The sequence below is a fragment of the Oryza glaberrima genome, chromosome 3 (genome assembly GCF_000147395.1).
Source record: "Oryza glaberrima chromosome 3, OglaRS2, whole genome shotgun sequence".
In the NCBI taxonomy this organism is placed as follows: Eukaryota; Viridiplantae; Streptophyta; class Magnoliopsida; order Poales; family Poaceae; genus Oryza; species Oryza glaberrima.
The window spans coordinates 6,746,872-6,760,014 of NC_068328.1; the positions used below are offsets into that span (position 1 = coordinate 6,746,872).

General features: G+C 45.0%; 4 protein-coding genes and 2 non-coding genes across 6 annotated transcripts; 3 read left to right on the forward strand and 3 right to left on the reverse strand.

The window, feature by feature from the left end:
* Positions 1–654: 654 nt before the first annotated feature.
* On the forward strand, positions 655–1,778 carry LOC127768405 (non-symbiotic hemoglobin 3). Its single transcript, XM_052293985.1, has 4 exons — positions 655–887; positions 1,038–1,152; positions 1,246–1,362; positions 1,451–1,778. Exons 1-4 carry the CDS (start codon positions 754–756, stop codon positions 1,592–1,594), a joined length of 510 nt encoding a protein of 169 aa, XP_052149945.1. The 5' UTR covers positions 655–753; the 3' UTR covers positions 1,595–1,778.
* A 2,381-nt stretch (positions 1,779–4,159) lies between these two features.
* Positions 4,160–6,346, forward strand: LOC127766900 (non-symbiotic hemoglobin 4). The gene is made up of 4 exons (XM_052292070.1): positions 4,160–4,388; positions 4,481–4,595; positions 4,706–4,822; positions 5,150–6,346. Exons 1-4 carry the CDS (start codon positions 4,264–4,266, stop codon positions 5,294–5,296), a joined length of 504 nt encoding a protein of 167 aa, XP_052148030.1. The 5' UTR covers positions 4,160–4,263; the 3' UTR covers positions 5,297–6,346.
* LOC127766901 (ubiquitin-60S ribosomal protein L40-1) lies at positions 6,269–8,798 on the reverse strand. The gene is made up of 4 exons (XM_052292071.1): positions 8,589–8,798; positions 8,308–8,497; positions 6,747–6,813; positions 6,269–6,471 (listed from the first exon to the last, which is right to left on the reverse strand). Exons 1-4 carry the CDS (start codon positions 8,689–8,691, stop codon positions 6,442–6,444), a joined length of 390 nt encoding a protein of 129 aa, XP_052148031.1. The 5' UTR covers positions 8,692–8,798; the 3' UTR covers positions 6,269–6,441.
* Positions 7,027–7,114, reverse strand: LOC127769092 (small nucleolar RNA Z266). Its single transcript, XR_008016662.1, has one exon. It is a non-coding gene; the product is annotated as a small nucleolar RNA Z266 (small nucleolar RNA).
* On the reverse strand, positions 7,245–7,333 carry LOC127769093 (small nucleolar RNA Z266). Its single transcript, XR_008016663.1, has one exon. It is a non-coding gene; the product is annotated as a small nucleolar RNA Z266 (small nucleolar RNA).
* A 2,401-nt stretch (positions 8,799–11,199) lies between the features above and the next one.
* On the forward strand, positions 11,200–12,731 carry LOC127768003 (peroxidase A2-like). Its single transcript, XM_052293502.1, has 3 exons — positions 11,200–11,528; positions 11,615–11,806; positions 11,904–12,731. Exons 1-3 carry the CDS (start codon positions 11,310–11,312, stop codon positions 12,495–12,497), a joined length of 1,005 nt encoding a protein of 334 aa, XP_052149462.1. The 5' UTR covers positions 11,200–11,309; the 3' UTR covers positions 12,498–12,731.
* Positions 12,732–13,143: the final 412 nt, after the last annotated feature.

Consider the following 13,143-nt stretch of genomic DNA (forward strand, 5'->3'; position numbering starts at 1 on the left):
AATGGCTGAGTCAGAGAACCCTTCCCAGACCATAGTACTGGCTGCCACAAATTCACCTGATATAGTACGGCGCACACTGCTCCAACAGCTCCCTTGTTATCCGATCGTGATATTGCTGCATCCAGATTTAACTTTTGACAATCTTCTAGAGGTAAAATGCCCAGGCATTTGTGCGTAGCCCTTCGGCTGCCAAACCTGGATCGGAACATCTGGCTAATTTGGCCCAAAAGGGCCGTGGCTTTCTCCCATGTTTGTGGAACGTTCCATCCACTACTGGTCTTTTGGGCGGCACGAATACGAACAAATTTTGACTTGGTTTCTAAACTCAAACCCGCCACAGGTTTCCGCGCGCGGCGCGCCAAACCGCCCCTATTATGCAGACGCGAGCGAGACATGCAGACAGCAGAGTTGCGGCCTTGCGGGCATGCCGTCGTGCAGCTTCCCGGCCTCTCTCGGGCACACAGTTTCACGGCTTTGATTGATGGATATTCGCTACTACCTCCGGCCAGTACGTAGAGCTGTAGTGGAGTGCCACCACCAAGCATGCTTCTCTTGCTCGTCACGACCATCAGATCCAGCTCCATCCTGGGACCGATCGACCTGTATAAATCAGCCTCACTACGCTCTAGTTTGGATTCAGGCAGCAACCAACATTTGAGTTCAGTTGAGCTTGAATTGATCTAGCAGTGTCCCTTGCTCGATCACTTGCTACGCAGAGTAACCACATCGAAGCAGGAATTTTGTCAGGAAGCCATGGCTGCGAACGGAAGCAACGTCGTGTCGAGGGGAGCAGTCAGGTTCACCGAGGAGCAGGAGGCGCTGGTGCTCAAGTCGTGGGCCATCATGAAGAACGACTCCGCCCACATTGGGCACCGCTTCTTCCTTAAGTAAGAAAAATGTTACTGCCATTTTGGCAGAATCAGTTACTGCACCAACCATGTGTTTCTCAAGCATTAAGCAATACATTTTCACTTGTACATTTGTTGATGTGTGTGTCTGCATATGATTGGTTCTAATCTATATCTGTACTACTCCAGGATCTTCGAGGTCGCGCCGTCGGCGCGCCAGCTGTTCTCGTTCCTGCGAAACTCCGACGTGCCGCTCGAGAAGAACCCCAAGCTCAAGATCCACGCCATGGCCGTCTTCGTCATGGTACTAGAACTACTCCATATATAGTTCGTTATTGCCGTCGATGAGTAAGATTTTGCCGCAATCACTGACGGAGAATGTGTGCGTGTGTCGCAGACGTGCGAGGCGGCTGCGCAGCTGCGGAAAACCGGGAGGGTCACCGTGAGGGACACCACCATCAAGAGGCTGGGCTCCACGCACTTCAAGAACGGCGTCTCCGACGCCCACTTCGAGGTATCTCTAGCTAATTAATGGCCGCTTCGATCGATCATTTGATCGACGCGAAAACTCGATCGTGTTCTGATTTTTGTAAAACAAACAGGTGGCGAAGTTCGCGCTGCTTGAGACGATCAAGGAGGCGGTTCCGGCGAGCATGTGGAGCCCCGCGATGAAGGGCGCGTGGGGCGAAGCTTACGACCACCTGGTTGCAGCCATCAAGCAGGGGATGAAGCCGGCTGCTGCGTAATACGTGTGCACCTTCAAGCCTTCAAGAATCAAGATCCTCCATATATATCTCGACATCGTTCGTTGCTCGCCGATTGGTGTTATGTTTTTTTTTTTCCATTATATATATGCTCGTCTGATATATATTGTTCGCCGAGAATGGAGTGTCCGTGTGTGTACGTTGGATGCAAGCACTGTTGTTTTTCTACTCGTGACAAAATATTAATAAAGAGACATTTTTTTTGTTCCACATGTCATGCATGCGCTTGGATATGTAACATTTAGAAAAGAGAAGACAATTGGGGCCAAGTACATCTCAGCCGACTTATATCATTTCGATCATTAGGATGTGGATTTTCATTCTTCGAAGAGACATTCCCTCGTTATTTAAATGTCATCTAAATAGTTATATAAACATATAGATTAATATGAAATATATCACTCTATAAACATGTAGGACCAAATTTCAACTTCTACAAGTTTCAAAAAAATAACAAATTAAACTGAAAATAGTTATTGCACATTTGTAACTATATTTGTTACTTTTGTTACAACTTGTAGAAGTTGAGTTTAAACCTGTATGTTTGTGAAGTGATATATTTTATATTAATCTACGTTGCCATTTTTTTCATATTTTTTATGACTATTTAGGTGGCATATGTATAAAACAAAGGGATATTCTCTCGAGGGATAAAATCACTTTCCCCCAGTCATCCTATAAATTGGAGGCCCTGGCGCTAAACCTATGATAAGACCCTCTATTTTAAAAATATCAGCAAGTAAAATAGTAGAGTTTACTTTTGACTGTGCATGTAAATTGAAGTTACAAATAAACTAATGTTATAGACTATTTCACTTAATGCCACATAATTTACAATTCATTGTAATATTCATTATCTCTATGCTTTGCTCAGCCACAGACCACAGCCACGATGTGGCTGGTGATCTTCTATCCACATCAGAAGTATTGTCCCTAAATTCAATGTGGAAAAACTATTTTCATCCCTCGAGGGGATATCCTCTCGTTGTATGCATGTCACTCAAATGATTATGAAAAAAATTAAAAAAATTTAAGAAGATGTATTAACATGTGATATATCGCTCTACAAACATGCAAGTTCAAATTCAACTTCTACATCTCATAACGAAAAAACAAATTTGACTGTGAATATATGTTAACTAGTTGTAGTTTAATTTGTTTTTTTCATTGCAGATGTAGAAGTTGCATTTAAACTTGCATGTTTGTAGAGTGATATATCACATGTTAATACATCTTCTCAATTTTTTTCATAACCATTTAAGTGACATGTAGATAACAAGGGGATATCCCCTCAAGGATGAAAATGCACTCCCATCTAATGTGCTCCCTCTAAACAATATAAAAGAGCAACGCACGACTAACAACGGCTGGATTTATATAGGAGAACACAGTATAGACACATGGACAGCCAAGCTAGGAAGCTTACTAACCTCACCGGTGATGGTTTTTTTAAGCTTAGGAAAATCATTGCACCCTTATGAAATGATTATGTTTTATTTACGAAATATAAAAAAATATAATCTTCAATATCTAGAACGGTGTGATCACATAGTTGTCATGAGCTATGTGTATTTCAGGGGACTATAATTACCCTCAAAGACTTATCAAAGCAAAAGAAAAAAAAAACATACTCATTCCAGCGAGATCACTGGAGGAGGGGATGTGAAACTTACAAAGATGGAATGGGTATGTCCTGAAACCTATTAAAACACAATATTTGATTGAATTAAAACCTATAAGAGCCTTTAGTTTTGGGAGCCCTTGTGCGGTCGAGCACCCCGCATCTGCCTATGAGATCTCTGTTAAAGTTAAATTGTACAGTTAGTGTATATATATAGTAAATAACAAGTAGATTTTTTAACGCAAAATTTGTCAATGTTACGGATAAGGTATATCTCATATACTTGAGAAATGCTCTGTATCTGGTTTTGCGGTTAAGCGACATGAATAAAACTCAACCTATAATTGAGGGATATAAAGTGGACTTTTTTCTTGTAACAATATGTATTAAGTTAGGCCCAAAAATGGTCGTCACCTTCTCCCATTTTTGTGGAACGTTCCATCCACCACTGCCCTTTTGGGCAGCACGAACAAACCATCTCGCCTCTAGTTCGAGTCTTCAGGCAAGAAAGAAATTAAGGGCCGGGACCATGGATGGTTTGACTTGGATAAACTGGATTCTTAACTCAAACCTGCCGCTGGTTTCCGCGCGCGGCGCGCCCAAAACCGCCCCCATCAATCCATCATGCAACCGCGAGACAATGCAGAGTTGCAGGCATGCTGCCTTCGTGCAGCTTCCCGCTCTCGCAGCTGCACTCGGGCACACAGTTTTCACGGCTTGCATGGACGGATATTCGCCATATTCAGGTCGTTTTTCTGCTTCCTTCCGTGCAGCTGGAGTGGACGTGGAGTGCCACCACCATGCATCTCGCTCGTCGACACGATCGACAGCCAATGGCCGCCCCCATTCCCAGACCGATCGACCAGTATAAATCGGCCTCGCACTGCTGCAGTTTGTATTCAGATAGCATAGCATCGATCCAGCAGTTGAGTTGCACTGAGCTCGATCGGGTTGATCTAGCTGCGATCGAATCGATCACCTGTGAAATCAAAGCAGGAACTTGGTAGATCAGGATTCATTCAGGAAGGCCATGGCTTTCGCGAGCGCAAGCAACGGGGCGGTCAGGTTCACCGAGGAGCAGGAGGCGCTGGTGCTCAAGTCGTGGGCTATCATGAAGGACGATTCCGCCAACATCGGCCACCGCTTCTTCTTGAAGTACGTAGTATGAGTACATTTCACTGCCGTTTTCTGCAACTTTCAAGTGCATTTGTTGATTGATTGCTGCTGCTACTCTATCTGTACTCCAGGATCTTCGAGGTCGCGCCGTCGGCTCGCCATCTGTTCTCGTTCCTGCGAAACTCCGATGTGCCGCTCGAGAAGAACCCCAATCTCAAGAAACACGCCATGGCCGTCTTCGTCATGGTAAACAAAAAACAGTTTCGCCGACCATTGTACTAGAGTTTGCAGCTGACACTGACAGATTTTGTGCGCGCATTTGCCGCGATCAACCGATCGATGGATCTCGCATGCAGACGTGTGAGGCGGCTGCGCAGCTGCGGAAAACCGGGAGGGTCACCGTGAGGGACACCACCATCAAGAGGCTGGGCTCCACGCACTTCAAGAACGGCGTCTCCGACACCCACTTCGAGGTATGTATACGTAGTGCTCCGTCCCATTTAATTACAGCCAAACGTTTTTATATCCAATATTTTACCGTTCGTCTTATTTAAAAATTTTATTAAAAAATTAAAAAAATAAATCATGTAAAAAATATTGTTTATAATTTATCATCTAATAACAAACAAACTAATAAAAAAATAAATAAAATGGGCGGTTAAACTTTGGATATAGAAACCGATAGTTGTACTTGAAATAAGAGTATAAGACGGATGTAGTAGGAGTTGCTTGGATCGTTTGATCGACGTGAAAACTCGACCGTGTTCTGATGGTGTTGTTGCATCGAAATTAAACTGCAGGTGGCGAGGTTCGCGCTGCTTGAGACGATCAAAGATGGGATTCCGGCGAGCATGTGGAGCCCCGAGATGAAGAACGCGTGGGGCGAAGCCTACGAGCACCTGGTTGCGGCCATCAAGGAGGGGATGAAGCCGGTCGCTCTGTTATAAGCGTACTGCCTCAGCTTCATGCATGATTCTCCATCGACGTCCCGTGTAAATCAATTTAACTATCTGCCACTCTTGTGATATGGCAATTAACGATTTACCCCTCACTGTCTATAACATGTGGGTCCTCATGTGTCTATGACGTGTGGGTCTAGTGGTAAATCGTTAAGCACCATTCGTAAGAGTGACAAATAGTTGAAAGCCCATGTTGATTTCGTTGCTTGATCGCCCATTCACTTTGTGCCATTTAATTTGCTCGTTTAATTTTTCTGAGTGTGTCGGTGTGTACGTTACAATTGTTGTAAGCACGGCCTGATGTTTTGTTCTTGTGATTCAACATAAATAAAGATGGTTTTCTTCTGTGTTTAAGCTTCGATATGTAGGAGTTGTTTGGATGATGCTTAGAGCATGGCCTATCGTATTCCTTTGTGAAGCCTAATCCTAAAATTTGGATTTCTTATGTGAAAAACGTGCTCTAACGATTCCCTTCAAATATGTCTTAAAAATTTACATTTTGTCCTCCTTTCTCGTTCTCCATAAATCAGAAAGCACTCTCTTCACAAAGTTAAAAAAAAAAAACTCTAAACCAGAATGCATTCTCTTCACAAAGTCGGAAAACGCTCTCATTCTCAATTTTCTTCCTACGGCAAGAAGAAAGATATGTGCATAGCAATTTATAGCAAGAGATGTGCATAGCAATTTCTGTTTCCGTGGTAGTTAAGACTTAAGAGTAGCCCACATTTTATTATTGAGAGTTATTTTTTGCACCTTAAATTTTATTTGGGATTCACGGAAACTAAATTTTGTGGATGGATCTTGGTGATGCTCTTAACATTGCAAACGAGGTGTGACTTGCCACAGTTGCACACCTTACATAAGGTCGAGCAGAGAGCTGGGACCTGGGAGCCTGGGAGCAGAGCCGCTTGCCAACGAAAACAACACTAGAAAATATTGAAACGCACGACAATTTCGACATGACCAATATAGTTTGCTGCCAATTACCATATACCACGACCGTCAAAACAAGAAGCTGAAGCATCCAGCACAGTAAAACACGGTTCAACAACATCCAGGGAGATAACAACGGAAGCATAAAAGTCTAATATGACGATTGATTTAACCAGTCCATGAACCCGGCGAGTGACGCTCTAGTTCTTGATCTTCTTCTTGGGCCTCAGCTGAAAGTGGAAGGACCAGAAATTTTCGTTAGATCAAACAGCCAAAATAAAAAGGGTATGTTGATATGTTATGGTATATGTTATTGAAATCATGCTAGCAAATGCCATGGCCATTATTTACAAGCTTAAAGGCACGAATAACAAATCTAGAACATATGAAAACCCTACTTCCATCCAATCATCATAACAATTCCTAAAGGGTAACCAGAAGATGGACTGAATTGCATGACTACTGTAAAATAATAGTAAGCCCCACTATCAATCATCAAGCTCACCTGGTTGCTGTGACCACACTTCTTCTTGCGGCAGTTGACAGCCCTAGGGTGCAGGCGCGCATAGCATCTGTAGATAAATAACAAGGTCGGTCAAAGTTAAAATTTGTTTTTTTACAGTCCAAGATACATACAGAAATATAAAACATGACCCCTTGGGAGTTATGTACAGCATGAAAAGTTGCAAATAGCATGTCAAATAAAAGCATGCACATACATAGGCAATTGAAAATAAGAGAACATGGACCACAGACATGTAACGAAACACTGAAATACAACAGTAGATTGGCAAGTCAGACAATTGTATGCCTCAAAATTTTAGCTCATAAGGTAACCTCGTACATCTAATTGATTCATCATTCCTGCCAATTAAAAAAGGACCAACTGTCCATACAAACAAATAAAGAAAACCAAATTCACACACCGATAATCAATAACCAAAAATAACAAGAATGAACAAAGCAAATAGGCACTGCAATTTGCAACTATGAAGAGAAGTACATATGGCAGTTCAGACAGAATGTATGCCTCAAAAGTTAAGTTCATAAGGTCACTTCACACATCTAATTGATTCATCACTACTGCCAGGTAGAAAAATAGCACACTCGACACATAAAACACAGAAAAAATAACACAAAAGACTAAACCAAATAATAGCTGTCTAGAACATGCCAACATGGAAATTCTTTGGCCGTGCATGGTGCATCTTCCGGAGTCTTACACTCTTCCGGAGTATCTATGAAGACAATGTGCCCAGAACTGATGGCCACAGCAAAAATCTAAGGGCATTTACATTGATGGCTCTCAGTCTAGGCCAAAGTTTTCCACACAGGAAGATCCATCAGAAGATAGCTTCCCACTTCCTTTTACACTATGCTCCACTATCTCGCTGCATCCTTCAATCGCAATCTTTTGATAAAGGACAAAAACTACGAAAATAAATTCCGTAGTAGTTCTTCACCAAAAGGAAGAGATTTCATAAGGAATCACCGAGAAGGAAGAGCAAAGAGTAATGAAAGAAATGAGATTTTACACTTCCTCCGGTCTTCAAATTCGGTGTGGTTAAAGCAAGAGTAGTCATCATCGAGCCAAATAACTGTTTTTTGCTTCTCTGATGCTCACAAAATAGCTGAAAGTAGGGGATAAAATGTTATATAAGTGTTGGACCTACGAGAAAATGCGAGAATCTACTGGAAGAAGCCGCATGTCCAGAGGTCCCCATAATTTATCTTGCATCTCTTCAGAAAAGAAAGCTTCAGGTCCACTTAATGGTGACCGAAGTGACTTATCTTTAAAGCTAGAAGAGTGCACCACAAATAAGTAACGAAACAATAAAAATATTATCTTTTTTATTCCAAGGCTGAATAAAAATGTGTCTCTAGGTTTTGGCTCCATTCCTGACGAACGCAATTCCATATACTCAAAGATAAACGGCACAAGTACAGGAGAAACGCGCTGCTTATAAACATGCTACCACTATCCATAGCATCAAGAAAGGAACGAATATGTTGTATGGCTGGATAAAAGTAAAGTAAGATGATTTGGTGAGAAGTTTGTAGCTTACTTGCGGCAGATCATCTTGTCCTGGTTGTACTTGCGGGCAAGCGCCTGAAGCGACGGCTCGATGATACCGCCACGGAGCCTGAGGACGAGGTGGAGGGTGGACTCCTTCTGGATGTTGTAGTCAGCCAGGGTGCGTCCGTCCTCCAGCTGCTTCCCGGCGAAGATCAGCCGCTGCTGGTCCGGCGGGATTCCTGCCGACACAAACCCCCATGAGCTACCGCCGCAAAGCCACAGATGAAGGAGGAGGAACAACAAGAAGAAGAGGGTGTAGTGGGTGCGTACCCTCCTTGTCCTGGATCTTAGCCTTGACATTGTCGATGGTGTCGCTGCTCTCCACCTCGAGGGTGATGGTCTTCCCAGTCAGGGTCTTCACGAAGATCTGCATCTTGGCGCCCTAGCTGCTGCTTCTTCTTCTTCCCCGGGGCTCTCTCCCCTTTGTCTCTCTAGCTCCTTGCTGCTGCGGCGGCGGGGGGAGCGGAGGCTGGATGTTCGCCGATTTATACGGTGCGAGCTAGGGTTTGGTCTGAAGAGGAGGGGAGCGTGGAGTGTAAGACGGGCAGCCGAAATGGTCCGCACAATCCGAGGGAATAGTTGGCCCAGCTGCGCCTCTAGTTAGTGGGCCGGGCAAGTTCTCGCCGAGGTAGATGATGATGGAATAAGTTCCCCTACCATCCCTCAACTTTACGTCGAGTCTGTGGTGTCCCTAATCTCCAATATCAGAAATCTTCACCCCTTAAATGTTCAAAACCGTGTAAAATAGGTCTCATATCAGTATATATGGGTGTTTTCACTGACATGGCATCCCAGTTAGCAATCTAGACCCACATGTAAGGGAGACGAATAAAAATGTGGGGTATGCATCCCTTCTTTCTTCTCTTTTCTCTTTTCTCTTCTCTTTTCTTTCTCTTCACCGTAGAGAAGGATGTGGCAGCGGGTGGCGGCAAGACCACAAGAGTCTAGAGCGAGTAGGCAGAGCAGCGCGCCCGCGTGGAGCAGAGCAGGGGCGCCGGCGGCAGAGAAGAGAGCGACTGCGGGCGAGCGCGGCAGTGGGCGGCGGCGAGCGGCTTGCTCCTCTCACTGCTCCGCCAGCTGGCTTCGCCTGCTTCATCCTCGCAACTACCTCACCGCCGGCCATGCCATTCTCCTACGTTGCTATGGCCTCTAGCTCTGCGTCCTCTTCTCGCAAGCCGGTTCCCATCGCCACAGCCAACGCCCATCGATTAGTTCCATTGCCGGTAGCGGCGGCGGTCGTGGCGGCACCTACGCCCTCGCCGTCAAACCTAGCACGGTCTCCAAGACCCCTTCTCGTACTTCTCCGGGGAAGAGACCTATCTCACCGCCTCTGATCTGGCGGCCGCTTCCGTCATCTCCTCCCACCTCTCCGTTGTGGGGGATGGCGCCGACCTCTCCAAGGTCGGGATCTTCCTCAACTCCACGGCGCGGCACCGCTCTGTAAATGGCATATGGGCTCTGTAATTTTTTTATTCCTTCTTTGCTGACTAGGCGGATGCCATGTCAGCAAAACCACCCATATATACTGCTATGGGACCTATTTTGTACGGCTTTGAACATTTGAGAGGTGAAGATTTCTGGTATTTGAGATTAGGGACCTCGGACTGACTCAACGTGAAGTTGAGGGACAATAATGAACTTATCCTATCTTACTATAAAGTTATAACCCACTAATTCTAAAGCTCAACATGCAAAGATGTCACATCATAATACATTAACAATATATCACATCATCATCCATTAACAATTATTACATTTAAACATCATACAAGCATGTTATATTATCTATAATTTTATAATTTATTAAATTTTAGAGTTTAAAAATGTAAACATGTTAAATCATCAGTCCAAATAATTCACATAATATTTCAATATATATCTTCATCATTTATGATAATATCATATATACCTATATGGTTCATCCTCACTTAGTTAGTGTTATTTCTCTCTTCTCCCATTAAATCATATCACATCGATTATTTTTAGCCTTAAATGATTAATCTATGGTCCAAACTATCTCACTCCCTTTATTCTCTTATAATACTTCAATATCTTACTTTTACATTTGAATCGTCTATATACTATTTAAATTTAAATTATCATAAACTATATCAACTTATGTAAGTATATGTTGTTAGCCATCTTACATATTATTTTTACTTATTGTTATCATACTGAAATCCCGCAGCAACGTGCCGGGTTTCACCTAGTTCCGTAGATGATTGGTCACTAAAAAAAATTAGGAAATGCCTTTTTTTTTCTTCAAGAAGTAAACGTTCTTGTACTAGTTAGATGCTTAGTTTGAGTTGATTTTTTCAGTTATACAGACTCATAAGAAAGTACGTGAAGATCCCTTCTAATCATCAGACTAATTCTATGTCACGAAAATTACTTATAGCAGTAAGAATCCAAGACCAGTTCATCAACTGGTAAATACTGGAGCAGTTGGAGGCCTGAAGAAGGTGCAAGGCAAAACACCTGACAAGCCAAATGTTGCACGCTTTTGAAATTATCTAATGCGTGTGTGCAGAGTATAATACTAAAAGGTTTACTGTTTGTACTAATAATAATACAATAAACTAACAATTCAGCGATTTCTGGCCGACGAGTTGCTCTCTCGAGTAATCACCTCTATCTGGTCACGATCAAGAAATTAGACCCCTTCTGTCACATCAGCAGATCAGCTCAAGTGCTCAACCACTACACAAGTACACGATCAAGTAGGCAAGTAGTACGCGTTGGCGTTGGAGGGAGTCCACACATCATTGCACGAAAAAGCGGCGTCTGCAACTACCGTAGCGGAACATGTCAAACCTCGTTCGAGCCCTGGTATATAAATACACCCGGCGACGCCATGTCCGCTCCACGAACAACACAACACCAAGCTTAGCTAATCTCACAGTCACCGAGCTGAGGTAGCTGGCGAGATAGATATAGCTAGCACAGAGAGCAAAAATTTCCTAGCGAGATCACTTTAATTCGCCGGCGTGCATGGCGGCGGCGGCTTCGGTGGTGGTGTTGTGCGCGCTGGTCGTCCTCGCGGCGGCGGGGGGCGCGAGCGCTTGGCCGGTGATGAGCCCGTCGTACTACGAGGCGTCGTGCCCAAGCGTGTACGACATCGTGCGGCGCGTCGTCCAGGAGGCGCGCTGCACCGACCCGCGCGCCCCCGCCAGCCTCCTCCGCCTCCACTTCCACGACTGCTTCGTCAATGTGCGTACAGTGTGTCCTAGGTTGCGTGCCATGCATGGCGTTTGCGGGACATATTTGAGCTGGGATTAACGTGTTTGTGTGCGCAGGGGTGTGACGGGTCGCTGCTGCTCGACGACTTCGGCGCGATGCATAGCGAGAAGAACGCGCCCCCAAACAAAGGGTCGGCGCGTGGGTTCGACGTGGTGGACGGCATCAAGGCTGCCCTGGAGAACGCCTGCCCCGGCGTCGTCTCCTGCGCCGACATCCTCGCCCTCGCCGCCGAGATCTCCGTCGAGCTGGTCAGTCCATGCACGCACCCATGCCATCAAACATTCAATCACGCCGAACCATATAGTATCTGTGGATCGCTGACACGTACGCTTTCTTGTCGAGCAGTCAGGAGGCCCGAGCTGGAACGTGATGCTGGGGAGGAGGGACGGCACGGCGGCGAACTTCGAGGGCGCCAGAGACCTCCCCGGACCGACGGACGATCTGGACCTCCTGAGACGGAAATTCTCCGAATTCAACCTCGACGACACCGACTTCGTCGCCCTCCAGGGCGCGCACACCATCGGGAGGGCGCAGTGCAGGTTCTTCCACGACCGGCTCTACAACATCAGCGGCACGGAGCAGCCGGACCAGACGCTGGACATGGCCTACCTCAACGAGCTCCGGCAGAGCTGCCCGGCGAGCGACCCCGAAAGCACGGCGCTGCGCAACCTCGACCCGCCCACGCCGGACGCGTTCGACAATAGCTTCTACGGCAACCTCCTGCGCAACCGCGGCCTGCTCCAGTCCGACCAGGGGATGCTCTCCGCGCCGGGCGGCGCCGCCTCGACCACCGCGCCCATCGTCGTGCGGTTCGCCGGTAGCCAGGACGACTTCTTCAGGAGCTTCGCGACGGCGATGGTCAAGATGGGCAACATCAGCCCGCTCACCGGGAGCATGGGGGAGATCAGGAGGAACTGCAGGGTGGTCAACCGCGGCTGATCATCAGGTTGATCAGCGTCTCCGTGAAATTGTTTGTTGAAAGGAAACAAGTTGGGTAGCCCGCGCAGTTGCGCGGTTAGCACCTATACAAAATTATATATTTTTAATATGATTTTATTTAAAATTTATTAAATAGTTATATTGTTATTAAGACTTTGAAATTCCAAATCTTATCATTTCCATGTTTCTAATTTTATAATTTTTATTAAAAGTCACACCAGTTGCTATCTGTTACTTCTGTCATATCCTTCTTTATTTGCTTGTCCGATCTGGCACTGTTTCTATTCATTCTATTTGGAGCCTTTCAAAATTGGATCTTATGGTTTTTAGAGTTTATTGTCCCGTTGGGTTTCGATTTTATAATTTTTAGAAGTCCCGTCAAACGCTACCATTATACTCCTATACGACTCGTCCACTACCTCTTCTTTTTATTGTCGTTGTTATTTTCAAAATAGAACATAATTATCGCTTGGGTTCATCTTTTACTTTCTAGAAGTTCTGCCAAAACGTCAGCAGCTTTGTCAATGTGCTCCTCTATGGCTCGCCCGTTGCCTTCCTTCTTTATTGTCATTGAGATTTTAAAATCAAACATGAATATCATTGAAGTTTTTTTTACTTTTTAGAAGACCGAACTTTTAAAGTTGGA